Source organism: Haliotis cracherodii, unplaced genomic scaffold (genome assembly GCF_022045235.1).
Source record: "Haliotis cracherodii isolate W230 unplaced genomic scaffold, xgHalCrac1.p SCAF_1, whole genome shotgun sequence".
Taxonomy (NCBI): domain Eukaryota; kingdom Metazoa; phylum Mollusca; class Gastropoda; order Lepetellida; family Haliotidae; genus Haliotis; species Haliotis cracherodii.
The window spans coordinates 44,375,327-44,403,179 of NW_027266264.1; the positions used below are offsets into that span (position 1 = coordinate 44,375,327).

Sequence of the window (27,853 nt, forward strand, 5' to 3'; positions counted from 1 at the left end):
GAAAGCCAGGTGGTATCTTCCTAGCAGCTTTTGCAGCTTCCCTTTTAACAAATCGGTACCTGATGAGGAAGGAATATGGCCGTGTCTTATTTATTGAGCCACCATTTTCAGCAAGAAAGGATCTGATTTCATTTAGCACAATGCCACATGCAGTAGCAATTACAATATGCCGGTTCATAATTCCACCAGCCAAATGTTCATACACAAGCTCACCTAAAAACACTGGTCCACCATGTTTCTTATGAGTAAGTTCGGACACCTCAGCTAGTGTGTCTGCAGATTTAGCATTAGCATAAGCCTCCTCCATTATACAGACAGCACTTTCAACCAGATTAACATTTAAAAGTTTACTGAAATGTTTTAGAGCTCAAGTGTTACCATGTTCAGTGGCATACTTGGTAATCTTAGCATGAGTTTGAGGTGAGTAGTTGTTGTTGATCCTTTTTCTCTTGACACCACATCGACTGGTTGTAAAATCATCTGCATCTGATGTATCTAGGATTGTCATGTTCACTGCTTCCATCCTGGCTGCTTTCAATGGGGTTGATGCCTTGGCTGGATCAGGCAGACCAGGCAGAGCAGGGAGCCTCTTGGTGACCCTGACGTAGTCCAACATGATTGTGAATACTAGAACTCTTTAGTCTGGAGACAAAACATTAAACTTGAGTTGGTTCAATCATTTTATTTCCTTTGAACTTCCTTAATGCCAGTCAACAGAATAAACACAAAAATTATCTGTTGTTTTTAGGAAAACACTATAAATTATTTTCAGGGAAGTACTCTACTCAGCACTAATAAGCAGTGCTATTTGGGGGAAACATCCCTGCTGAATATGAATGTAATAGTCCTGATTGCCCTGTGCTGTGTGTGAAGTAATAACAGTCAGCCCCATCTCTATATTGACAAACTTCCCTGATCCCCGGTTATCACAACGATCCAAGCAGGAGGATCTTCTGATGGATCACAAGTCCATTGTCTGGAGACACAGCCTGTGGTTGTCACAGATCAGTAATAGATTCAAACATCTAGTCTAAGTGACCATCCATCCAAATTGAGACAGATTTAGTCATGATTTACATTAAATAAACAGGTCATGACAAATGCTCACTTCACTTTCAGTCAGGTGAGCTAAAATCTGACTAAAGTGACAGTCAGCAGCATTCTGCAGAAATCTATGTAATTACTTATTTGTTCATACAGTATGGCCCTGACTTTAGGACAGTTCATTTAAGAATTGACCTTCACTTTGTGTGAGCATTGGAGTATGAACCTTCATAGAGTGAGGGCCAAACTGTATGAACGTCGGAGCTTTATCACAATTTCTTACCTCAAAGGATGTAGGCCTAGATCTAAACACAATTTTATTTAGTACGTGTGACTTCATGTTTACACTGACAGCCATACAACAACCAGCTATATCGCGGAGTAAAATAGTTCCTCAAAAAGAGAGGTGACATGGGCGTATGGATGCACAACTTGCTCTCCAGAAACATCTTACGCAGCACATGTGTTCAAATCATATCCTCATTAGATGAGAAAGGTCTGTAAAGAACTACCTCAGTAAGTCAGTCACAATGACAGCGCGTCGTAATACATTTACATCAAGTACAAGACGTCAAAATGGCCGACACGATAAACGTGACGGGAGAGATTGTTGATGAACCTTTGGCGGTTACATGTCTTAGTCATCATTAATCAACTGGCCGATCAATGAAAGGTGAATAAAGATGCGTCAAACAGACACAAAGGTAAATTCATAGATTGCTGGAGACGGTCAATGTCAGCCTAGGCACGGATCAAGTCGATACTACGATAGTTTAGATGTGCATTTCTTCGTTTGTTCATTAGGATGGGCCGTAGCGAGGATATTCGTGAACAATCATGCAGTCACTCTCTGACATTTCTCAAAGTATACTGAAACGCTGAGACCAAGAATAAAGGTTCTAAATGATCAGAAAGAACGCTTATGCATGTTTTCGTGGTAGGGAATACCCAGAATACCCGAGGAATGTGGAAGTAGTCCGTCAGTGTTTACGTCATTTCAAGAACACGGTCTCGTGAAAAACGTATGAACGTCAAATTGGGTCGTTCATACACTTATAAACTCAATTTCGTGGTCATGTGAGTGACCTCTCGTCCAATGGAAAAGCAGTATATCGTGTAAACTTCAAATCAAAAAATTATATTCAAATGAACTCACAGTGAAAATCAATTCCTTAATAAATATGTCCTTTTACTTGTTAGCCTGATTTATTATCAGAGTGAAAACTAACATACCAGACTTTGCGGTGCTACAGATGGCCAGATGACAGCTGGATTGGGATCATACATTGGATTGAGATATTGTTGCAGAATCTCAGGCCTGTTGATGAAAGACCTAAAATAAAAAAAAGAGGAAATATAAGGTAATAACTTGATATGTTTATTATAATAGAACACAGTTGGAATAACTAGAAACTAACATTAACGGTAACCGTAGTGTCTTAACGGTCAACTGGGTTGCCGAGGAGTCCGTGTGGCGACCATACAATGTCTAAGCTGGGGAGTATGGCCTTGCAGTACCCTGCTGGGACCCAAGCAAAGATATAGCTGACCGTGTATCATGGTAGGGAAAAGCTTGCGAGCTTATACCTGTCTCGTCGGCCAGCTGGATGTACGGCTGATCAGTTGGCTGGCTGATCAGTTGCCTGGACGGTTGGCTGGTTGGTACGCTTGGCTGGGGTAGGTCCTACGACCGTGTGTGTTGCAAAGGCACATGGCTGTCCCCCATGCGGTCTCTTGACAGGGGAACTCTTCTTATCCAGAGCTGGCTCTCTACTCTTCATCATCTCCATATCTTTGTTTAAGGCGGAGAACTGAGTCTCAAACATGGCCATCTCCTGGTGTTGCTTGAATAGTTGTTGATTCAGACTCATGGAGAGTGCAGGAAATGGTAGTTCTGATGGAGTAGTTGTAGGAGGCATTGGAGTAGAGTCAGAGGTCTGATCATTGTCCACCGCAGTAATGGCTTTAACTTTCTTCTTGGCCGCTTCACGCCTTTTAGTCTTAGTTACAGACTCAGCTAACTTTTTAGAAGGCTTTCTTAGATGTTGGAGCACTGCTCGCATCTTGCCTCCTCTGGACATATTACCTCTCTGCACTTCCAGCAGGTATGATGAGAATCTCTCGTGATCATGAACGACCACACTTCTTGCAACCAAGAGTAGAGGGAGACTCCATTACGAGCTACAACACACCTCACACCAGCTTCACACGTACGATCGTCACTTTAATTAGCAACTATTAATATTGACTTACTGTGTCTGTTTTACTGAAAACTATAAGATTAATCTTAGACTAATGTGACTACTACCAAGTGCTAGATCATTACAACTATAAAAATAATGTGGACTCTAGCACACACAGAAAAGAAATGAGATTCCCGCCATTACGCAATTCTGCTTTTTGGGGAACAACTAATTGTGGGATCGACAGTGAAGAGGACATCTGTTGAAAATCTGATCATTTTAGTGGTGTGAGTGAATAAGCCAAAATACAGGATTTATGTCAAAGATGTAATAGAAGTAAAGCATTCTCAAGAATTATGTAGTATTTAGGAAATTCAAGGATATTTCAATAGTGAGATCCCGTTGTCTTGTGACGCTTGTCATAGACCTTAAACCTTATGAAAGACTTCTTGACAAACTAGACAAGGACATGGCAGACGTTGCAAAGGTTAAAACTAGTAGTATAGGTAATGGGGGTTCTGCCGCAACCCCACTGGAGCCAGATTTATATACCTATACTGCTACTACAGGGGGAATTTTTTATGCCAAAATGATTATGCGATTCAACGATAGTCATGAGATTAAACTAAATTGTAATGAAAATATTCTCTATTATTTTTACTAATACGTATACCATTATTTTTAACTCAGTGATATTTAACATTTTTACTAAGTTCTTCGTTCATTTTACTAGGAGACCAGACTATATACTCTTTTTGATAATTGGAAAGAAACAATTGATGACCGTATTTGGTTGGTTTGACATCACAAATAAAATATATACCTTGTGGTAATTCTCTCCATTTGATAATTTTGCCCCTGAGCATAAATGTTTCAATAGCTTTTTCTGAGTTCTTCCATTGTTGGTTTGTAATTCTCCATTATTATATACTTATGTAAGCATTCTTCTAAATAAATGTATGATTTTATGCGGTGTGATCTAATGATAGTAAGCAATCTATTTTTAATCTTCAACCAGTTCTTTGGTTTTGGCACGGAATAATTGACGCGCTTATTATCTCCACTGTTCTATGAACTTTTTTTTCTCGTCTTCGTTAATACCACTGGTCTTACGAGATTTTGATCGAATCTCCTGCTTCATTTCGTTGTATTTAGTGAGTTCTGACAACACTAAACGAAACTCATCCTCGGATATCTTACAATCAGCCATTGCTGTTGAAATATGATCCTCAATGCTGTTCAGCTTTGCTTCGGCGAGTATCCGAATACTATCGTGTTTTAATGCTTTCTTTTGCAACCTACGAGAAATGAATTTTATCGTTATTCCTGCCAGTCCTGAGACTCCAGCCACTATTTCCATGCCAAGTGCGATAGACCTGGCGATTATAGTTGATAATTAATCAACACCTGCTACATCGAGTCCCATGCCAGATGTTACAAGCGCGGTGTCAACTCCGTCCAGAGCATTCACGGCTCTGCGATACTTTTTATACAATCCAAGTCTCAACTCCCTCTCCTTCTCTATTCAATGTTTTATGTCGCTTATTTGATGTAATCGAAATCCATCAACAGTATCCATCTTTTCATCGAGCGCCGGATAAAAACTCATAGTGTATATTACGGTCATACAATAATCTTTAATTGGTCTTGCTTAAATGTTTTGAGAGTATACATCAACCTTATCAAATTAATATTATACGGCAAGAATATCTTAGTAAGAGAAATACTACCACTTTTAATAATTTGGACCCCCTCAAGGGTTGCAATGGGTGATGCTCCAATATGAATAATACTGCAACGTTGACGCTCATGTTTCTTGAGCCATTTAATCGATAGACCTGGTAATATTTCGAAGGCATCTTTATATAATTTATATTTCGGTGCATCTCCGAACAAGACTTCAATAATAAGCGTAGAAATATTAGGTATTGCACTCAAGTTAACTTTAATATCATTGAATTCAGTAACCAAATTTAAACTAACATTTTTTACAGCCGGACTACTAAATAACATGACCTGGGTCTTCTGGCAGGGGAGAGACTAACACACTTTTTAGTTTTGATGGGATATAAGCCGCGAGTACGATGCCACTTTTTATTATCTTAGTTAAATTATGTGCCTTACCCATCATCACATACGGTTGGGTAATGTCGATATTCAATAGCCACTCGATTTTTGAGTCGAGCATAGTCCATTTTTTATCGTCGTTGCGAGTAATATTGTACGAAGTGTTTTTATTGAGTCTACTAACGTCGACATCACTTAAATCTTCTAGATTACCCAGGAATGTAACTTCTTTCCGCTTGTATACATTATCTTGTAAGTGTAAAGCGTATAACTTACCATCGGTACCGGGTCTACCGAATCCTTCTGTGTCTCCGAGATCGGAAGCGCAATTGTATTACATTGTCTGAGTGTTCCAGGGCCTGATGAATCAACCATTATTTATAATATGGAGTGTTACACTTAAGTATCCTATATGTACAGGTTGGTGTTTTACATCTATTTCAGAAATTTTGAGGTCTGAAATAATACCCCGCTTTAATTTTTTATATTGTAATGTTGAGAAAGAGTCTGTTCTACCACTATTGTATTTTTCATCTTTCACTGGAATAGATCTGAGCAGAGTTAAAGGACTTTCTAGTTGAATATTATCCTTCGTGCTTATTTGATCAAGATGGATGCACAACTCTTTATTGGGAACTAAATCAGGTAATTTAACTCCCTGATCTGATGTATTGTAGAATGTTATATCTCCGCGTGCAAATCCAAGTGTAACTGATAAGTTCATTAAAATCTTTACAATCTTTTCTCCAGAGTCGAATTTCAGTATCCCATTCGACTCATTTTTTGTGATACTAATTCCATTAGGCTTAAAAACTTCATCATTGAGTGAGCATACGCTGTAATACCCATCAGGTATAATAATGCGAGTGTCATTAATATTAATGTTTTCACCTTATATAAACATCTTATTATTTCTTTTCGCAGCATTTATATAGGTCCACCGCGGGTAATACGTTACATCGCATAGGGCGACTTCGAGTTGACCATCCGAGTTATCGATAGTATGAAGCAGTTGAATAGACTGACCATTTGTTATTCCCGTGAATGTAACATACATATTAAATATACAATGATACTATATCATAACTTAAATATGAAATCTACTTACATTACTAATCAATCGATTATAGTAACTGCATATGGTTTTGATTTTTTCGTTAAATTTCCTGATATCTTTGAAAAGTACAGGGTCACGGCAACTAGCGATAAAATGGTGCACGATTGGTTTCACAATCCGATGCCATTTTGGCAGAATCAGTTAAACTTTGCCATATGGTGTGCCACAACGGGATGTGGCGTATCTCTTTATTCCCCAGGATTTGAACTAAATAAGTCTGTTATAACATTTCAAGCGTACTATCAGATTAGACGTATACTTAAAGAAATTAGTGCTCCATTACCTCAGGATCGAGCATGGAATGCATCAAATAATCTGTACAATATGTTCGCGTATGAGCGTATTTGTCAGGAATTTAATATTTCTAAGAGTAAAGATTGGCGTATTAAAGGAATTAACCATGGTCTAAGTGTTCCGTACAGCGGACAAAAAACTGTTAAAGAAGTCAGCGATGATTTAGTTAAAAAAAACCTCATCAACCATTCGATCCATTTGAGTTGTTACAGAAAAACAATCTTTTTGTAAGATTGCATAATCTTTATCATGGCTGGGAACTTTCTAATAACAATTGGAGAGGTTCTCTTATGAGTTTTAAGGGTGGTTTGGCTTATATATATTGTTACAAAATTTATACAAATGAACGATACCGCAAATACTTGGAATGAATTTCTTGATGATAAAACGGAAAATTTTTTTACTAACCCAGGAGTTATAAGAGTTAATGAATCAATAAGAACTTACGTATGGGCAATTCTCGGTGCACAATCGCAAACACGAACGTCCATTATCGATTATGGGACGGCGCTCGATGCACAAAAACAGTTTGTCGCAAACGTGGAGGACGCCATTAATTCACCAGTTGACATACCATCGTCTATAAAGCGTTATCAAGATGTATTACAGTACGCTGAATCCAAAGTGGACTACGTTTATGCACCGGGACTATACATGTCTCCGAGTAATATGGAACTTAAGATCGGTCAAGTTTTAGGCTATAATAATAAAATTGTTATTGCTACCGATTAACAAAAACCAGGTATAAATTCAGATATTAACGTCGAATTAATAACGCAAACAAACACAGGCGAAACGGGAATAGTCAAGCCACAGTTTTCTGCTCAAACATCTACTGACGCACAATCACAAGTGCCACCGCATATTGCGGCTAAAAATCAACAACATATCGCTTGTATTAGGTGGAGTCGCGGCTGGTTTACTCATGATTTGGTTAAATAGTTCTTAGCGAACTGATTTGGTTAAATAGTTCTTAGCGGATACGTACAACAGCCCTGCAATTGCTACGATCAGTGCCCACAAGTTTTGACTAAGCCAAGTGGTGGTCTTAGCTAATAAATTCAAGAGCCAGAAAACAACACTCCCTATTATACCGGGAAGTGCAGCCGCGGCTTTTTCAGCGAGCTTTCCCAGTGCTGAACCTAATGCTTTTAAATGCTTTTTTATCCACTCTTTTATACCATCCCTATCAGTAGGTGGTGATCTGCCAATACCACCTGTGCCACCGGTTAACGCGAGAGTCAAAGTCGATATGATAAATCCCAACGCGGTTAAAATACTGGCAATTGTTATTCCCTGTTCTCTGAACAATGTTTTAATTTCATTGGCCAGTGTAGTGTCATCGTTGACGCCTTGATCGATAGTTTCTCGAATTCGACTGATTTGTGAACGAAGTGCCTTTCTATTACTGGAAGCAGGCTACGAGGCGTCTACTGAATTCATCACCCGCCTGTTCAAGTTTTGTTTTCAAGCTATATGCTTGTCAATTTCGGATATCTTGGCTATATTATTGATGAGTTCTCCCCGCATTGTTTGTGTTGTCAAGACCTCGTAATTCCCTAATACTAAACTCTGAATCTGGTACCTGTAATGTGGAATTATCGTAATAGGTATCCAAGATTTCTCCGAGTCCGTCCGAGGCCACCTTCAAGCTTTCTTCCAAATTTTCTATGGTACCGAGTTCATCACGCACAGTCCGAAGAACCTTAGTAGTCTTCACGGAAAGTTTTGCTCCTCGTGAGTAGTCTACAAAACCTAATTCATCACGAACAGTGTTGATGCCGTGTTTACTGTCTATCGTAGACAAAGCTAGGGGCTTACGAGTACGAGAATTCATAAGATCAATATTCGGAGCGCCACGCAGTCGCAATATTCCTTTACTATCTATCATAAACTTTGAATAGTCACGAACAATAGGACAATCATCTGTAAAGTTATCGTAATAATCATTAACGGTTGATTGTACAAGTTCATTGTTAAGATTCAAACCACCAAAGCTGGTTTCATCAGTACCCTCTTCGATTGTACTAGGGTTATCAAAATCATCTAGATTAAAAATAGATATAAAATCATCCATTTTTATGTTAAACATATGGTTATATAATCAAACGCTTCTGGTTCGCTTTCCTAATCTCGGCGCACACTATGTGTTACTTCCGGGAACTGTTCGTCTAGCATTTACGATTATTTTGACTTCTACCGACGTTAACAGGGAACCTGTTCAGAACATAGGTCATGCTATCGTTAAGAAAATCGCCATTAAAATTAGCGGTAATGAAGTTTTGAATATCGACGATAGCGATGTATACTATTGTTACATGGATCTCTGGAGAATGGATAAAGAGCAGGAAAACTTACAGTACCAAGGTATTTGTAATCGGAACACACTGAGACTGCGTGTACATGCTTCTAGTGGTGATGGTACCTTCGTAAAAGATCAGGCCGTTGCCGACGCATTAGGTAACAGCTTCTATATTCCGCTCGACTTTGAATTACTAGATTCCCACATGCCCTTTCATCAAGCATCCCTAGGTGATAGGTTAGAATACGAACTCACTTTTAATGAGCTGCTGAAGATGCTAGCTATTCCATTGACAATATCTCGCTTGAGTACGATATGATAACAGATCCCGAATTAGCCAGACAAATTCGTAACCAGTATACAGGAAGTTTAGCCATTTTGTACGATCGCGTGCTTCGACATCAAAAGATCACGAGGAACAAAAAAGATACAACGTGGAATATCAATCTAAACATCCCCACGAGATCGTTGAAGGGTATTTGAATGTTGTTCGAGGACCCCTCCGATGCATTTAAAAGAAATACCGAGAAGTTCTACAACCCCAAAATAACAAAAGTAGAATTAACTATCGAGGGCGTTCCTAATCAACTATATAGTCAAGGAATGCTAGCGTATCAACAGTGGGATGAGATTAAAAAACTTCCTTCTATAAAACGAAAGCCCAGAAGTTATCGCGGTCGTGAAAGATCTGTCTCTCGAGGGTTTATCGATGGGTGAATACCTCACCACGAACTATGCGCTATGGCTCGACATGCGAACCACGGACGATGACCAACTACACGGCAGTGGGAGAATAGAAAATGCTAGTGAGGGTGTCACTATACAGATAACGAAGCTCCAGGAATTGGCTGGTAAATTAAACATATATTTGTACGTGATTATGGATGCGCAACTTAATATAAAGAATGGACGATTTGTGCAAGCAATCTATTAATAATCTTTTACCTAAAGAACCGCACTGCGCTATCATATGCGGGCAAACAGGCAGTGGAAAAACAGCTTTTATTCTAGATATTTTACAAAGTCATTTTTGGGACGTTTTCGATCATATTATTATTTTGTGCCCGACTATAAACGTTAATAAAACATACCTTTCGAGAGATTGGGTAATGAAGGACGACGGGGTACACTGAGTCGATCCGGGCGATCGTTTACAAGACTGTTTACGAGTATGTCACGAAGGAGAATCAACCCTTTTCGTAATAGACGACTGCAGCGCGAGTAAAGAACTCACAAAAAAAGAAAGATATGCTTTCGTATTTAGCATTCTCTGGTCGGCATACTCGGCATAGCGTTTGGGTACTTACTCAAAAATACAACTCTGTCCTGAAAGATCTCAGAGAGCAAACCAAATGGGTAGCACTGTTTCATTGCAAAGATCGAGATTCATTCGAGGAATGTTTACGCGAAAATGATGTTATTTATACCAAGCTCGAACGAGATAAAGTCAGAAAACTGTTAGCGGCAACGAAGCACTGTAAACGAAGTATTAAAAACCGATCAACCAGCTGCTTATGCAATTGCTTAGCAAATTATGGCAAAATTATAGCAAATATAGCAACTGCTAAGCAAAATTATAGCAAAATGTGGCAAAATTATAGCAAAATGTGGCGGTTAATATGACATAATGTGGCTTGAAATCATCATTCTTTCGCAACAGTTCATTATTACGGGATGTATCGGATATGCCATATTATATTATGTTAGACTTAAATATCTCCTTAGGTATTACATTATGGAATGTGACGAACTCATCGAACAAATGCTCAAAGAACCAGATCAACATGTAGATAAACATAGAGAAAGATTCACAGCTTTGGTAGCCAGTAGAAAATGTTCCCAATATTTTTGGGAAAATTATACCATCGAAAAAATTGATAACATGACCGACGAAGAAATTAAAAAACTGTACGCGCGTTACGAGTCTAGACTGGGAGCTACCATGACTAAAACGATAGGTTCGGTTATATTACAACTATACACAGTCGTAGCTAGTACGTTTCTCCCTATCCCGACAGAACATCGCATGTATTTATGCGAATCTCTCGAGAAAGACGGAATGTTCTTAGCTCCACTCACCACAGCTTTAATAACGGCTAGGTATTGTCAATTTAAACATAACTGCCCACTTAATAATAATGGAGACTCTACAAGTGACACCTCAACAGATTGTGAACGAGGAAATAATAACCCCGATTGTACAACAGATAGTGAATGAGGAGCCACCACCAGCGATTGTGAATGAGGAAATACTAAAACCCAGAGTTACTAGGAAAAACCCCCAAAAAATCTCTGCAGGAAGAATGGGAGGACTCGCTCGCAAACAGAAACTAATGAATAATTCAAATGTTGATCCGATTAAAACATGGGCACTAGTAGGAGTTGCTGCTATAGCGGCTGTATGGTTGTTTTATAAATCCGGAGAAGAGAAAACGTCACCCCCGATGTCACAACAACAAGTTCAGTTACAGACAGTAAAATGTTGATAAACGCAACGTATCATTCAGCGGTGGTCACCGGCTTGGCCATTGGCTATGCCCGTATGGCTATGCCCGTATGGCTAAAAAGATTACTAAAGCCACACCTCCCAAGCTAGATTTTAATGGTTATGATATCGGTATGATGATTCTGGATATTGGATTAGCAATAGCAACGAAAGATATGCTCATCAAACAAGGGCTTATCCCGGAAGACATAATGAAGTAATTAAACATTTGAATATTTTATATTCATATGATATGGCATCAATTGCGATGATGGTCGGTGGAGCTATTGTTAATGCTCTAGCTTTTTCGGGGAGTGATTTTTTATTTTCTAGTATGAGAGGTTCGAAGCTGAAAAGAAATAATAAAGCTTTAGAACAACTCGAAAAAGCTCAGTCACAATGGGGGCGGCAGAGAATGGAGAGATTAGATTTTATTCATGAAGAACTGCGTAAGGAAGGACATTCAATTCAAAAGTTTAAGGATGTCGAATCTGCCATGCACGAATAGTTCCTCGTTTATGGGAAAAACCTTGACCCAATACCGAGACCAACAATGAGTCAGTTTTATACACTGTCAGAGGAACAAAAGAACTGCGAGGTAGCATTCGTGATAATTGAGTTATCAGTTTTTTGCAATTTTCAGCTACACAATAACTACGCATAAACCATGACCTAGTCAGAGTGACAGCTAATCAATAAATAACCAGTGGAGATGTGGAGATTTACCTTTTAGACAAATGATATGATATGTGTATAACCATGAATCTGTGTAAATATACACTCATGGGGAAATCTATTCAATGTCAGCAGCCATCCGTTGGTATGTACTGTGGCGCCCACGCTTATAACATAAGAAAGGGGTTTAAAAATTACGTTTGTTCTGTATGTAGGATTGGAGTCAAATGTAGTTACAGTTTATGTAAGAGTCACGGTGCTGATAAGGTCAGGAAGCAGATTATTTACGTTACGAAGAGAGATTACATCAATGAGAGGAATAGGTTGGGGAGAATACGTATTTATATATGAAAAATAACCATTTAGAAAAATAAATCATTTTGTATATACCATGGTCACAATGGTTTTTGTCAGAGAGTTGAAGGCTATGGCAAAACAATGTTGTCTACGTGGATATTCTCGAATGAGAAAAGCTGAATTGATCGATTTACTCGGTTTGGAATACAAAAACCCCAGACTGTTAGAGAACTCAAAGCTCAAGCAAAAAACAGTGGGCTGAGAGGTTATTCTTGAATGAGAAAAGCTGAATTGATGTCATGGATGTTAATGATGTTAAGCCCATCATATCAAGTAAAATTAACGAGGAGTTAGATGATTTACATAGTATAAAATACCAGCTGACGATAAAAATGTCATTGAGTAAAAGTAACGCAGACGATAGCACCAAATATACCGAACCATATTTCCGTAGCAATCAAGAAGTTATAACCGAATCCGATACTATAAACGCATCATAAGATACATCAATTCAGAGGATACAGGAAACTTTAGAACGCTGGACTAATAGAGGTTGGGGTTGGGTTGTGGATAAAATCAATAGTTTATATTTAGATATAGCAAATTATATGCCCTTCAAAGGTTGATCTTATATAGATTTACCCCCGTATTATATGAAGAAAAAAGCCATAATTAATGTAAAAAATAAATCCAATGACTGTTTAAGAATGATGATAAGATCTGCATTGTTCCCCGTAGATTCTAAAATTGCAAATAGACCTTCTAGCTATCCCCAAAATGATGGACTCAACTTCGATGGTATAGACGAAGCTACACCAATATCACAAATTGATAAGGTGGAAAAGCAAAATAATTTAGCTATAAATGTTTTCGGACATTCTAAAGGAATTGTTGTACACAGGATAAGTTCCGCTCCGGAACATATTCCCAGAATCAATTCATTTCTGATCGAAAAAGATGGAAAATATCATTATACATGGATAAAGAGTTTAAACAGGCTATTATACGATCAAACAAAACATAAAGAAAAATATTTCTGCGAAAGATGCCTACATGGGTACAGCAGACAAGATCTATTAGAAGAAGACTGTAGAGGTGTTGGACAGACCGCTATCAGGATCGATATGCCTAAAGAGGGAAAAAATATATTAAAATTTGAACATTATTGTAATCAAATGCCAGTACCGTACGTAATTTACGCCGACTTCAAAGCGCTTATCAAACCCATAGAAAATACCGAACGCAATACTGATAGTATTTTTACGTACAAAACTCAAGAACATATTCCTTGTGGGTTTGGATATATAGTTGTAAGGTATGATGGGAAAACAAACACGCACGTGATTTACAGAGGTCCCGATGCAGCGGGAAAGTTCCTAGAATATCTACAAAATGAAGAGAGAATATTCAGGGAAAATTTATCGCGTAAGTAACCCATGTGTATGACGAGGGATGATTGGAGGGCCTATAAGAAGTCAACGAGTTGTCATGTTTGTAATAAACCCCTGAATGGGGATTCCTTAAGAGATCATTGCCACGTCACGGGTAATTATCGGGGAGCCGCGCATAAGGAGTGTAACTTGAAACTAAAAATGAATTCTCAAACAATACCAATCCCCGTTGTGTTTCATAACCTTAGAGGATACGATTCAAATCTCATCATGCAAGCTATCTCAAAGACCGACGGCGGTTTAACGTGCATTCCTAATAATATGGAAAAATACATATCGTTCTCGTTGACTAAAACTATACATTATAGGGACAAGGATCGGAAAGCTAGAATAAAGCAAAGTAATGGGCTTAGATTCATAGACTCCGTACAGTTTCTGTTATCTTCCCTGGACAATTTAGCTAATGCGAAACAATCCCGATGACTTTGTGATAACAAATCAATATACCGATAGGTTAACTCATCATTTGTTGCTGAGAAAAGGTGTATATCCTTACGAATATATGGATGATTGGTCTAGATTCGACGAAACTAAATTACCACCCCTTGAATCATTCTATAGTAACTTAACAGAATCTAAAATAACAGATGCCGATTATGAACACGCTCTGACGGTGTGGGATAAATTAGGTTGTAAGAATTTAGGCGATTATCACAATCTGTACTTGAAAACCGATGTACTGTTACTCGCCGTCGCTTGGACCCAGCATGGTACTATTCCAGTCCCGGACTATCATGGGATGCATTGTTGAATAAGACCGGCGTAGAACTAAAAATACTCACAGATTACGATATGCACCTGTTTATTGAGAAAGGATTAAGAGGGGGTATATCGATGGTAGCGAAAAGGTATTCTAAGGCTAATAATAAATTAGTGGAAGGATATGATCCGAGTAAACCCCACACACATATATTATATCTCGACGCTAACAATTTGTACGGATGGGCTATGAGTCAACCTTTACCCACGGGTGGTTTTGAGTGGGTCGATGAGAATGATATCCATAATAATGATGCGAATAAAGGGTACATACTAGAAGTTGACTTGGAATATCCAAGTTCGTTACATAAAAACCATAACAGTTATCCGCTAGCTCCCGAAAGATTAATGGTTAATAAAGATTGGATGTCGGAATATCAACACTCCTTGATGGGTAATAGTAGGTTAGCGTAGAAACGTAGAAACATAGAAAAACTCGTCCCAAATTTGATGGATAAAACAAAATATATAGTTCACTACAGAAATATCCAGTTATAGCTATCGTTAGGTATGAAACTTAAGAAAATACACAGAGTTTTAAAGTTTGATCAAAGCCCTTGGATCGAGCCCTATATAAGGCTGAACACAGATTTAAGAAAGATAGCTACCAGCGATTTGGAAAAGAATCTATATAAGTTCATGAATAACTCAGTATTTGGTAAAACTATGGAGAATCTAAGGAAGTGTGTTGATGTTAAATTGGTAAGATCTAATGAGGAAGAAAGACTCAGGAAACTTATAGCCAGTCCAGCTTTTAACAGAAGCAAGATATTCGATAATGACTTAGCCGCGTTGCATATGCAGAAGAGTAATATAAAATTCAACAGACCGGTGTACTTCGGTATGAATATTCTCGACTTGCCAAAACACTTAATGTATGACTTTTATTACAACGAACTTAAGAAACAATACGGTGATAGATGCGAGGTGTTATATACCGACAAAGATTCTTTGTCGATGGAAATACAAACCGAGGATGTGTATAAAGATATGGCAGAAAAAATAGATACGTACGACACAAGCGATTACCCAAAAGATAATCCACTGCACAGCGCAGTAAATAAAAAGGTGTTAGGTAAGATGAAGGATGAATGTGCTGGGATTCCTATAGCAGAGTATGTCGGATTAAGACCTAAGATGTATTCTATAAGGAAGTCCGATAATGGGGAGATAAGAAAAGCTAAGGGTGTTAAGAAGTATGTGGTAAAAGAGCATATCAAACACGAACAGTATAAAGAATCATTCTTCAATGGTAGAACGTTCAAACACGAGATGAACTCTTTAAGAAGTTACAATCATAGGATATATGGATTAAGAATGAACAAGACATCATTATCCCCCTTAGATACAAAGAGATGGATTGATAAGGATGGTGTAACTACCTATGCTTATGGTTACTTAGGGCGGTAATACTGTACTGTCGGGAACTATGAACAACCCTTCTCGTACAAATGCCCTGCCCGGTCCATCTTTAAGATAATAAAGAATAGGCTCTCCTTCTTTCATAACCAATCGACTAATGTGATATGTCTTAAGAGACCAAATCGGATCGGTTGCACGATGTAGGTCTCCTTCGAGTTCACAGGGCTGGTATAAATATCTTACCCTAAGTCTATCCGGCAGTTTTTGTTATTTGCCTCTCCTCGGCGCTGAAGATTCGGAAGTCACGGATTTCATTTTAATAGCATCGGATGGTTTCGTCCCTATTAATCTCGTTACTTCATTATTCAGCGCTGATACAACAGCTGATAATCGTGTCACCCATTCGGTTGATCTTAATCGCTCGGATTTCATTTCGATCCCATACTGATAACCAAACAAACGTTCCGCTAATGTCCGGTTAAATCTTTCAACGATAGCTTGACTGCGGTGGGCCTCTCTTTCACCACGCCTGATTTCGACATTGTGCTTTGTTAACAGTTTAGTTATTAATCCCATAAACTCGTGACTGGGATCTACTTGAAATAGCTTAGGCCATTTTAGTGGTCCGCGTTTATATATGCCGCTCAGTGCATTAGCTACTTCTGTTGAATCTTTCGAGGTTAATGGCTCAGCCTTTTTCTATCGACTAGCCACATTCACTACGGTTAAAGCGTATTTATATGTTTTGCGTTTTACCTTATCATGGGAAAGAAACAAGAGGTCAGCCTGATGAACTTCATTCGTTGTAAAAATATCAAACTTCTTCCTCAGTATATAACGCGGTGCCGGTAAATATATTTGCCACATCGCTTGTTTCTTTAACCAATCCTTGGCCACATCTTTAGTTACATTAGCCGCGGTGGCTAATTTTTTTATTGCTCCTATACCTTTCCAATATCCTCGTGTGCTATAGTAAATTTTATTCATTATTAATTAATATTGATGTTTCTTTTAATATGACTTATGATGATCGTTGAATCGCATAATCATTTATGAGAGAGAGAGAGAGAGAGAGAGAGAGAGAGAGAGAGAGAGAGAGAGGGAGAATAATGTTTATTATAGTGTCACATGTTATATACACTTCATTCTAAAACACGTACACAAACAGTAAAATATAACATCCGACCAGGTATGGTCTACGAGACACTTAGACATGAAAGCAAATTATAACGCCATGATCTGGGTAAGGTAAAATAAGACATATACTAACACAATGTTTAAAATTAAAATTAATAGGTAAATAAATCTGGCTCCAGTGGGGTTGCGGCAGAACCCCCATTACCTATACTACTAAACTAGTATAATAAGTCACCATTACAATCCCATGAAGAAAGATAATTTTGTGTTATTCAATGGATTCATTGATGTCTTATCACTGGAGAAGACACCGAAAAAGCTAAAAAGAATGTTTCAAGACTTTCAGATTCCAAGTAAGGGAAGGTCAAAGCAATCCGTACTTTCCTTTGTAGAAAAAGCTCTAAGTTTTCTGTTTGGCACAGAACCTGAAGAGGATTTGTAAGCCATACATAAAAATGTTGAAATCTTATTTATGAATCAGAAAGCCTTATCTTATCATGTGGGTGTGAAATTCCTTAACACAACAAGAACTTTAGAGGACAAGATGTTAAAATTAGAGCATTACGACTTAGTGAATTTGGGATGTTCATTAGTTGTCAGGGGAAATTCATGCAATTATCCAGAATTATTTTTCTATGTGCAACATCTACAGTTACAGTTAAACATCCTTGCTATAGCAAGGTTGACATCTTGAACTATCATTCCTTCTAATTCAAGGAATTTACTGACATTTACCTCGTACAGTACATTTAACACAAGATCCTAGGAAGGAGTTGTGGCATTTCTATCGGACCTTACATAGTACTATGGTTATATATAAGCTTAAAATCATAGTCATTATGAATATCCTTCTATTAGATATTAATGGAAGATATGAAGTTCATAAAACACATCATTTACCAAGATTTGGAGGTAACCTTCAATTGAACTGGTTAAGTAACATGGTTTCGCAATACCAGCTTGAAGCCAATACACTTGCAGTAAATATTCAGAGAACAAAATTTGTTTTACTTACCTTAGAGGAGTTAAAAGCGTGTACTAAACGGGTTACTGTTCCATTCAAAGCCCTGATTATCCTGTAAATCTTAGTAAGTTATGCAAAACCACATTATTTGTGAACAAAGAAGATGATGTTAAAGGGCAATGGCAAGCTATTATCAGGTTGAACTCTATCTTACCTCTAGCAGAGCATCTGACAGGTGGAGTATGGTTACTGTATTCGACCCATTAAGCGTCCCTCCCCCAATAAGCGCCCTCCCGGTTGCAAAAATTTATATAGTAATTATTTCGTTTTAAATGAAAATCGTCCGGGAACCGAGGTTTCCGGATTTTTGAAGTCCGTATAAGTGGGGCATGACTGTATTCTGTTTATTTTAGATATTTGTGACTTTGAATATTACACCGTACCCCTATTAGCGAAGTCCGGCAAACGAACGGGTGATGAGAAACTTCGTCAGTACAAATTCGAAATTTGAGATAAAAAAAATCACCAGACATGTTGATTTACCGTTTAAATTGTATTTTTTGTTCAGCTAGGCATTGTTTTATATCCAGGGATTAAGATTACCTTGTGCATTTTCTCGTAAACAAAGCCGGACACAGCAATCAGCTGTACACACGTTTTCTTGGAATCTACCGGTGATTCAGTCAAGACACACCCAATGATATAACTTTACAGGATTTTAAATGCAAGGATCGGCAAAAGTTGTATCTGAAACTATTTTTTTATCAGGAATAATATATTCCAATATCTTGTTAATTTAGATGCAGCTTTTACTAAACATATTTAAAATAATAATAACCCTAAGCGAAGCAGCTGATCGCTATTGCCGGGTATTATTTTTTACATGGAACCAGTCTGACCATTCACCGTCAAGGCTCCCATGCACGTGATTGTGAGAATTACGTGTTGACATAGAATCGTCCAACAAAAACAAATATGACTTTTAACAAATCAAAGTATGGCATTTATGTTATATGTATCCATTCTCTGTCGACTTAAGTTCGTTTCAAGGCGTCAATAGCGGTAATCTGACCGTGGTTGCTGTTAATAACGGTGAGTTGTGCGATCTTCTGATCGCTTCACACACAATTTGGCCGAAATTAATTAAAACAATATTAAAAGGAATTTTGAATAAAATTAATGAAATAAGTTACAAACAAAAGTCCAGATATACAAAGAACACTTTTTATAGCCAGACTGTAATTACATGAATAATTTGCGAACTTCAGTATGGATATGTTGACATGGTATTTCCGGTGTTACGTGCTCACAGTAATGTCTTTCCATGGGGGAAAAAACATCAAAACTCATTAATTCGTGTATACAGAGCTGTGTTTTTTGGAAAAAAGGGTGCACTATTCTCAAGAAAATAGGTAAGGCTTACTCATGAATTTACGCCAATTTGACTCTGAATTGGTCCGAATAAGCGCCCACCCCTTCTGCCTTTTTTTAAGCGCCGTTTTGATTAAGAATACGCCTAAGGCCTTGAAGTTTTCTAGTTTATTTTGTGGGTTAAGTATTGCTTCTGGAGTGAGAGCCTTGTTTAGATTGAGGGTGGTTTGTAATGCGGTCCGATGTGTTAGGTAGTGTCTGCAGTGGATTATAGCGTGTTCTGGGGTTTCTAGTTGTTAGCAGTGTGGGCAATTACCTGTAGTTTTTACAACTTTTTTTAGGTGGTTATTTAGGTTGGTTTTGGAGTTTAGTGATTACTCTGTCGATTTTTTTTTATGGATGGAGAATTTTTGGTTTGGTTAGTGGTTTGCTGAGTATTTTTTTGATTTGGCTATTTGAGTTTAGATATAGGTTATGCCATTTTTTTGTGATTTTTTGTTTGTTTACACTTTTAATTTCTGATTTTGAGATGGGTAAGTTTAAGCTTATTTCTGAGATTTTGAGGGATAGTTTAGCTGCTTTATCAGCATTTTCATTACTGTATATTCCTACGTGGGCGGAAATCCATAAGAATGTTATTTGTTTGCCTGCCTTAGTTAAGTCGTTGGAGCTTTTAAGTATTTGATTTATTAATTTAGGTCGGTTTTGGGTATTTTTGTTTTGGAGGGCTTGCAAGTCCACTTAAGGAGTCGGTAAGTATTAGGATTTGTTTGTGGTTTTGGGATTCTTGATTATGGAGGGCTGGCTCAATCTCTCTGGACCAAGGCTTATACAGCCAAGGTCACCTTACATTTAGTAAGTAATAAATATAAATGTAAACAGTAATTCATCAGTGACATACTTGCACATGTCGTTCAGGATGGCAGACGGTCGATGTACACAAAAATGGGGATTAACAATTAGGATTAGCATCTTAAAAATACCAGCAATTAAGTGTTTCAAGGCATATAGATGTCGTGGCTCCAGGGTAATGAGGCTTTATTATCCCCCCGGCATATAAGGCGGGTGGAGATATGGCGATCAGCCAGTCAGTCTATCCGTCCGTCTGACCGTCTGTCTGTCCGTAATCATTTCCTTTTCCGAGGCAGAATTCCAAAACCATTCAATGTATTTGATCGAAACTTGGCAAATCTATCAGGCACATACTGAAGTGGTGCCTTTTGATATTTTGGGATTTTTCTAATTTTTATTTTTTTAAATTTTTATGGAATAAAGTTGGACATAGACTCAATTGGGGATGGGGTTCGTTTCCAGGGCAGAATTCGAAACCATTCAGTGTATTTGATCGAAACTTGGCAAATCTATCAGGCACATACTGAAGTGGTGCCTTTTGATATTTTGGGATTTTTCTAATTTTTATTTTTTTAATTTTTTATGGAATGAAGTTGGACATAGACTCAATTGGGGATGGGGTTCGTTTCCAGGGCAGAATTCAAAAACCATTCAGTGTATTTGATCGAAACTTGGCAAATCTATCAGGCACATACCGTATATCGCTGTGTATAAGGCGACCCCACGTATAAGACGACCCCCCTGTACACGCCTTAAAAATCAACCCAAAATCCTATACTCCGTGTATAAGGCGACCTGGAATGAAACACATGACAAGTCAGACTGATATACCGGTAGAAGATTTAACGTGCTCTTGCTGACTGTAGCGTATTTCGCACACGGACATCACAAATTAGTTAGTTAGTTACTTTGGAGATTTAATGTGCGCTTTCCGACTGATGCGTATTTCGCACACATCACAAGTGCGCACACAAACCTTATATATGCAATAAAAATATGTTTATCTTGCGTTTTTTTTTTTCTACAATGATAGGTCGCGTGTGTAACTCCGGCACACGTCGCCATTTTGTGTTTACACGGTACGACACCAAATTGGTGCCCGTAAAATAAAATTCATTTATGAAGTAATAACATATAAGAGACGATGGTGAGTAATTTAATCGCCAATTAACTATGTTGTAACTAACTAGGCTTATGTTTGCTTCACATTCAGCGTGTTTATTCCACAATCACTTGTACACACCGTCTCCAACACTTGTTAATACAACTGTAAAAACAGCGGGAATTGATTTCAGCTTCACCGGTTATCACATGTTAGGTCACATGTGCAATATGCAAATGATTACCGGTACTTCCGGCTCTCTACTCACGGATGCTGATTGTTTTACCGCGTCAGCTGGTTTGACAATCTGCATCGAGGAGAGGGTCATTAGAACTTTATTTGAAGCAATTATTAAACTTTATTCAAGGAAAAGAGATACAAATCATGTTTACGTATGGAAATAGTTATTTGAACAGTTATTTAGGACGAAATGCGAAGTTTTATTATCAAATGCTGGGCTGGCTATCGGACGCCGGTTGACATCGCCAGTGGAAAAAAATGTGAGATCTTCGACTCCGTGTATAAGACGACCCCCCTTCTTACTGAAGTGGTGCCTTTTGATATTTTGGGATTTTTCTAATTTTTATTTTTTAAAATTTCTATGGAATGAAGTTGGACATAGACTCAATTAGGGATGGGGTTCGTTTCCGGGCCAGAATTCGAAAACCATTCAGTGGGTAAACAATGTATGCTTCTTAAAAATCATGCAACTGTTGACTCATTACATACAGAATTGCACATTTACTAGTAGTTACTTTACAGACAGCTGCCGGGGGGATATGTCATCTTTCTGATGACTCTTGTTAAAATTGCAATTAAATGTTCTTCAGACAATGGGTGTTGTAAATCAGTCGCTATGACAGTAACATAGCTGTCCAACCAAGAATCAGTCTACTGGTCCACTCTTTAGTACACACAGTTGCTACAAGACATAATAAGCCATCTCCAGGAGCCACGTGGTGTAAACGTGCAGGCACTACATGGTCAGAGGACCATAAGTGACAGGAAATAGATAAATGGCTAAAGTCCACTACGCAGAAAGCATCAACAACTTGTTTACATCCTCCACAGGGTAAATTCTGGGCCGCCAAGTCCAAAGGGCAATACAGAGACAGATGGCAGACCAATACAGACAACTTGGGGACAGGCAGAGAGAACTTGGATAGACCAACAGGCAAACATCACCAGCAGCACACAGCGAACAGTCCCGAGTGAGAGCCAGAGCCAGAGCCACTTGTACTTCCTGTAATAAACCTTTATTCCCGAACAAAGAAACATGTTGTGTTACATGGTGTATGACATGTGTTATGTTTGTTAACTGCTGGTTAGATTATTTAGAGTAGAGAGAAACATGCTTCTCAACTAGATGCTGATTACAATGATACAAGGGAGGCATCTCTGTGCGCTCTAGATATACCGCCACATCTCCCAACTGTTACGTTCAAATTCGATCATCATCAATGTTGGGAGATATAGGGCCAACACACATCATTTGAACATGAAGTAAACATCATCAAGAAATCATTCAAAATTATCAAAATTTAGAGTCTTTTGATCTTTGAAATATTGATACCTAAAATAAAAGAATGTTTGTATCCCAAATTGAAAGTGTCAACACAATATCACTGATGCATCTTCCAATGAAGCATTATGCTGAGTCTTGACTGTGGTACAGGAACTGATGAATGTTTCGGTTCTGTTGGATGATGTTCAATTTGATCATGATGAACATATGGTTGAAAGTCACAGGGATGTGAAATCAACGCGGAAAATCGCGTTTTTTAAAACAGTAGTCATCGGAAAAAATCATCTTCCGCGTAAAAAAATAATACACTCCGAAAAATATGATCGAAAATCGGACAACCGTCGCGGATTGTCCTGTTTTCGATCAGAGCTTTCACCAGCATAGGTTTTCGGACATCATACGTTTTCTGTCACGAATACTTGCACTCTAACGTGGGGTGTGGCGTCACACAGAAATTGTAAATACTCAGAGTCAGCTGATGGCTTGTTTTTAAGATAAAGTTGTCTTTTAGCCTGTAAGTGAATGAGATGGGGATATATGTTGTATTAATGTCTTATGTTTGCAATGAAGTTTTGTTTTTTTCATCAAAAGGTAAGTACAAGGTAAGTTTTTTTCAATATGCTTCAACATGGGGAAGGGTCAGACATAGCACGCTTGTGACAGTTGTCCTTGTGTCTGGGGGATGGGGGTTGAAGTTTATGGCAGTATTGCTCCCAGACCTGGCGGGTAGCCAGGTGCGCGTAAGCTATGCCCGATTTTTTAAAAGTACTGATTTAACTTCGAAATTTTACTGCATCTGTCATCTTGTTAATTTGACTTAGTGACTTTTGCCATTGACTTATTACATTTCTTGGTGTGGATGTTGTTCAAACTGCATGAAATTGCTTAAAATGCAATCAAATGTTTTAAAAATTTCTTGGGGGGCATGCCCCCAGACCCCCCTAGACTTTTCCTCTTTTTTTTCGTGAAAACCTGCTCACATCCCTGAAGTCAAGTGATTTTGGACCACAAAGGCGTTTACAATTTGGCCTATACTGTGCACATTCTTCTGTTTCAACTTGGTATGGTCTGATACCAACTTTGTTTCTGACCGTAGCAGTGGTCCATTCCTTTCTTCCTCCAAAAGGCTTGAGAACAACTGTATCACCAGCTTGTAGATCTGGTAGTGGCTTCACATGTTGATCATAGTATATTTTTTGCTTAGTCTTTCTCTGACTAAGTTTCTTGGATACTGAGCAGTTTTAGGCACAAGCTGCTTGGACGACATACTAATTAAAGCACGTGTTCTTCTACTGAACAAACACTGAACAGGTGAACTACCCATTTGTTCGGAAGGAGTGTTCCTCCAATCAAGAAGAGCAAGATGTGGATCTGTACATGCTTTCTTTGACTTGATCATGAGTCTTTTAGCAATCGTCACTGAGTTTTCCGCTTTTCCATTCAAGTAAGGATAATGGGGAGAACTTGTTGAGCGCTTGAAGTCATAGTTCTTTGAGAATTGAGCAAAGGCTTTGGAACCAAATGGACATCCATTGTCTAATATAACTTCAGTTGGAATGCCATGTCGTGAGAAGTGTTGTTTGAATAACTTCATGACTGTTGAAGCAGTTTTGTCGAACAGTCGATCCACTTCAAAGAAATCAGAATAATAATCTGTTGTGATGAGGTAATCCTTTCCCTAAAACTCAAACAAGTCTGTGCCAACTTTTTCCCATGGTTACCTAGGTTGATCATGGTTGATCAAAGGTTCTTTCTGTTGATTGTCTTTATACACTGCGGGCGGTCGGGTAGCCTAGTGGTTTAAGTGTTCGCTTGTCACGCAGAAGACCCGGGTTCGATTCCCGACTTGGGTACCAAGTGTGAAGCCCATTTCTGGTGTCCCCCACCATGATATTGCTGGAATATTGCTAAAAGCGGCGTAAAACCGTACTCACTCACTCACATACTGCACAGATGTCACATTTGCCAATGTATTCCGTGACATCCTTGCTCATGTTGGGCCAGAATACAGCTTCACGACCTCATCTCACGCAACCCTGTATTCCGATATGACTAGTATGTAGTTTAGTCATGATGTTCTGATGAACAGATTTCGGCACTACAACTCTGTCACCTTTGTAGACAACATCAACCTGGAAAGAGAGTTCATTTCTGTGGTTGTAGTATTGCTGCACATTTACTTGCCATCTATCTCGGATGACAGCAATCAGTGACTTGATTTCTGGATCCTTAGATGATACGTCGGCAATCTCATCAAATGTATTTGATGACACTTGGATGTACTGAACCATACTGATTGATTCAATATCAACTTCCGTTTCAGAACGTTCATATCCTCAACAACAAAAGTTCCTGTGACACCAATATTTAAGTGTATTTTTCAACAAGTAAAGTTTGGTTTTCAATATTGAAGAATATGTATAGAATCAAGTCACAAAAACACAACTGCTACAGAAAAGCATACATTCCATGCAAAAGTTGCAAGCCCCATGCATTTCACTACACAAGAATGGGTATAAAAACATGTGAGTTAATGGGATTCCATATGCATTGTTTAGCATTGTGCTGACAACAACTCAGAAAAAATTAAAAAATTACGCAATCATTCAACATTATGAAATGCCAAGCCTGTCCAAAAAATGAGCGTCTGCGAGCCATTGGTATGTTTGAAGCAGGATCGAGTCAACGTGATGTTGCAAGACAATTTAACATCCACAGAAACACCATTTGGTGTTTATGGCAATGTTGGCAACAGACGAATGGAGTCAGAGACAATCCTCGTCAGGCCACGCGTAACCAATAATCGACAAGACAACTGGAATTCAAACAGCACACCTACGAAATCGATTCCACCCAGCAACAGTGACTGCAAGAAGCATTCCTTCGCCTTCGACGAATATCTTCACAAACCGTACATCGTCGCCTCAGATGTGCAGGGATTGTCAGAAGACCAGCCAGACATCCCATTTTGACAGAAAACCACCTTCAAGCACGTCTACAGTGGTGCAGACAGCATCTACTCTGGGCGGCCATGGAGTGGGGAATAGTTCTATTCACTGACGAGTCTTGTTTTCACCTCAGCCACAGCGATGGACGGATTCGAGTGTACTGACGTCAAGGTGAACGTTACGTCAATCATTGTGTCATGGAAGAAGATCGGTTCGGGGGCGGCAGCATTATGGTATGGAGTGGAATTACAGCAAGACAGAGGACCCGTTTGATAGTGGTAGAGGGAAATCTCAATGGACAGCGCTACTGCGACGAGATCATCGGTCCTGTTGTTCTACCGTTTTTGCGTCGTCATGGCCGAGGCATTACCTTTCAACATGAGAATGCCCGGCCTCATATTGCTCGACTTTTTCAGGATTCTCTTCAACAAAACAACATGAATGTCATCCCCTGGCCAGCTCGCTCCCCTGATCTCTCACCAATCGAGCACATGTGGGATGAGATGGATTGGCGCCTTCGACGTCAACCACGTGTTTTACAAACACTCCAGGAACTTCGAAAAATGCTCCCGCAGAAATAGCCAGATATCCCACAGGACTTTGTGTGACGCCTGGTCCATTCCATAAGGCAAAGATGTGTTGCTTGCTCGCAACCAGAGGTGGACACATGCTATTGATTTGTAAATTGACATTTTGGCATGTTCATGTTTTTTTTTTATGAAATCACGCATTTTCTGAAGTCAGTATGGCAAATTAAACCATTTGAACACTAACAGGAGTCTTTTATCAGTTGCAAACCGAAATTGTTTCAGATTTGGTAAAAAACATAACTTTGCATTAAATCTTATTCAATGTCACAGGAACTTTTGTTGTTCAGTATAGATGGACATGACTCTCTGATCATCATGACTTTGATGTTGAGATTTCTGTGGCAGATAAGCTCAACTCAGGGTATCTGCCAAGACCATCAGGGTACCCTTCTTGTGGAGTACCTCAAAGTCGTATCTCTGTAAGCGTAGCATCATCCTTTGGAGTCTTTTAGGAGCACTGAGTAGGCTTTTTTTCATGATAGTCCTAGCGGTTTGTGGTCTGATTCCACAAGAATATGTCTCCCATACATATAGTTGTCGAACTTCTTCACACCAAACACGATAGCCAGAAGCTCTTTTTCAATTTGAGTGTAATTGATCTCAGTCTCTGTTAGAGCTCTTGATGCATACATGACTGATTGGTTGTTCTGAAGAAGGCACGCTCCCAGACCTCTCTCAGAAGCGTCACATTGAACTGTATCCAATTCTGGATTGAAGTATTGATAGTGGTTCCTTTTCAAGGCTTTGTTAATGCTCTCAACGCTACTGTGACGCAGTTGAACCAATCAACTCAACTCGAAAGGGTGCACAGGAATCACGCACGCACAAATACGGTGTTAGCGTTGGGCGTCTCAACGTGAGTGATTCCCGTGCACCCTTTCGAGTTGAGTTGATTGGTTCAACTGTGTCATATGGCCCTGTGACTCAGGGTAGCATTATGCAGATGGCTGTTTCATTTAATGCTTGTTCCACCCATGACCAACAGGTCTGGTTGTTGATGAAATATAGTCATAGCTAAATAAACAGATTTTTTATTCATGCACCGATTGTCTTTAAATGTAATATCCAGTTATGTATGACTGTTTAATAATCTCATACCAACTTTGACTGGAGTAGGTTTGATAGTTTTTCAGATATTGTGGTAAACGTCGGTACCTTAAATTACCTTGCAGACTATATGAACCCTGTGTCTCTGGGAACTCGGTGGATAGCCTAAAGCTAAAGGAATATGACTCCCTGCTTCAGCTAAAATGTTTGTCTCATGGGAATGAGTAAAGATAGCATTGCTATGCGTTGACGCTATCACCTGGACTGTTTAGTCATTTATG

At 38.8% G+C, this 27,853-nt stretch overlaps 1 protein-coding gene across 2 annotated transcripts in view; it reads right to left on the reverse strand.

The window, feature by feature from the left end:
* LOC139478191 (myotubularin-related protein 9-like) overlaps positions 1 to 27,853 on the reverse strand; it is a 247,404-nt gene that overhangs the window by 31,390 nt on the left and 188,161 nt on the right. For both annotated transcript variants that reach the window (XM_071260560.1, XM_071260568.1), the window contains one exon: positions 2,278 to 2,377. In XM_071260560.1, coding sequence (XP_071116661.1) covers positions 2,278 to 2,377 — 100 coding nt within the window. The remainder of the gene's footprint in view (positions 1 to 2,277; positions 2,378 to 27,853) is intronic.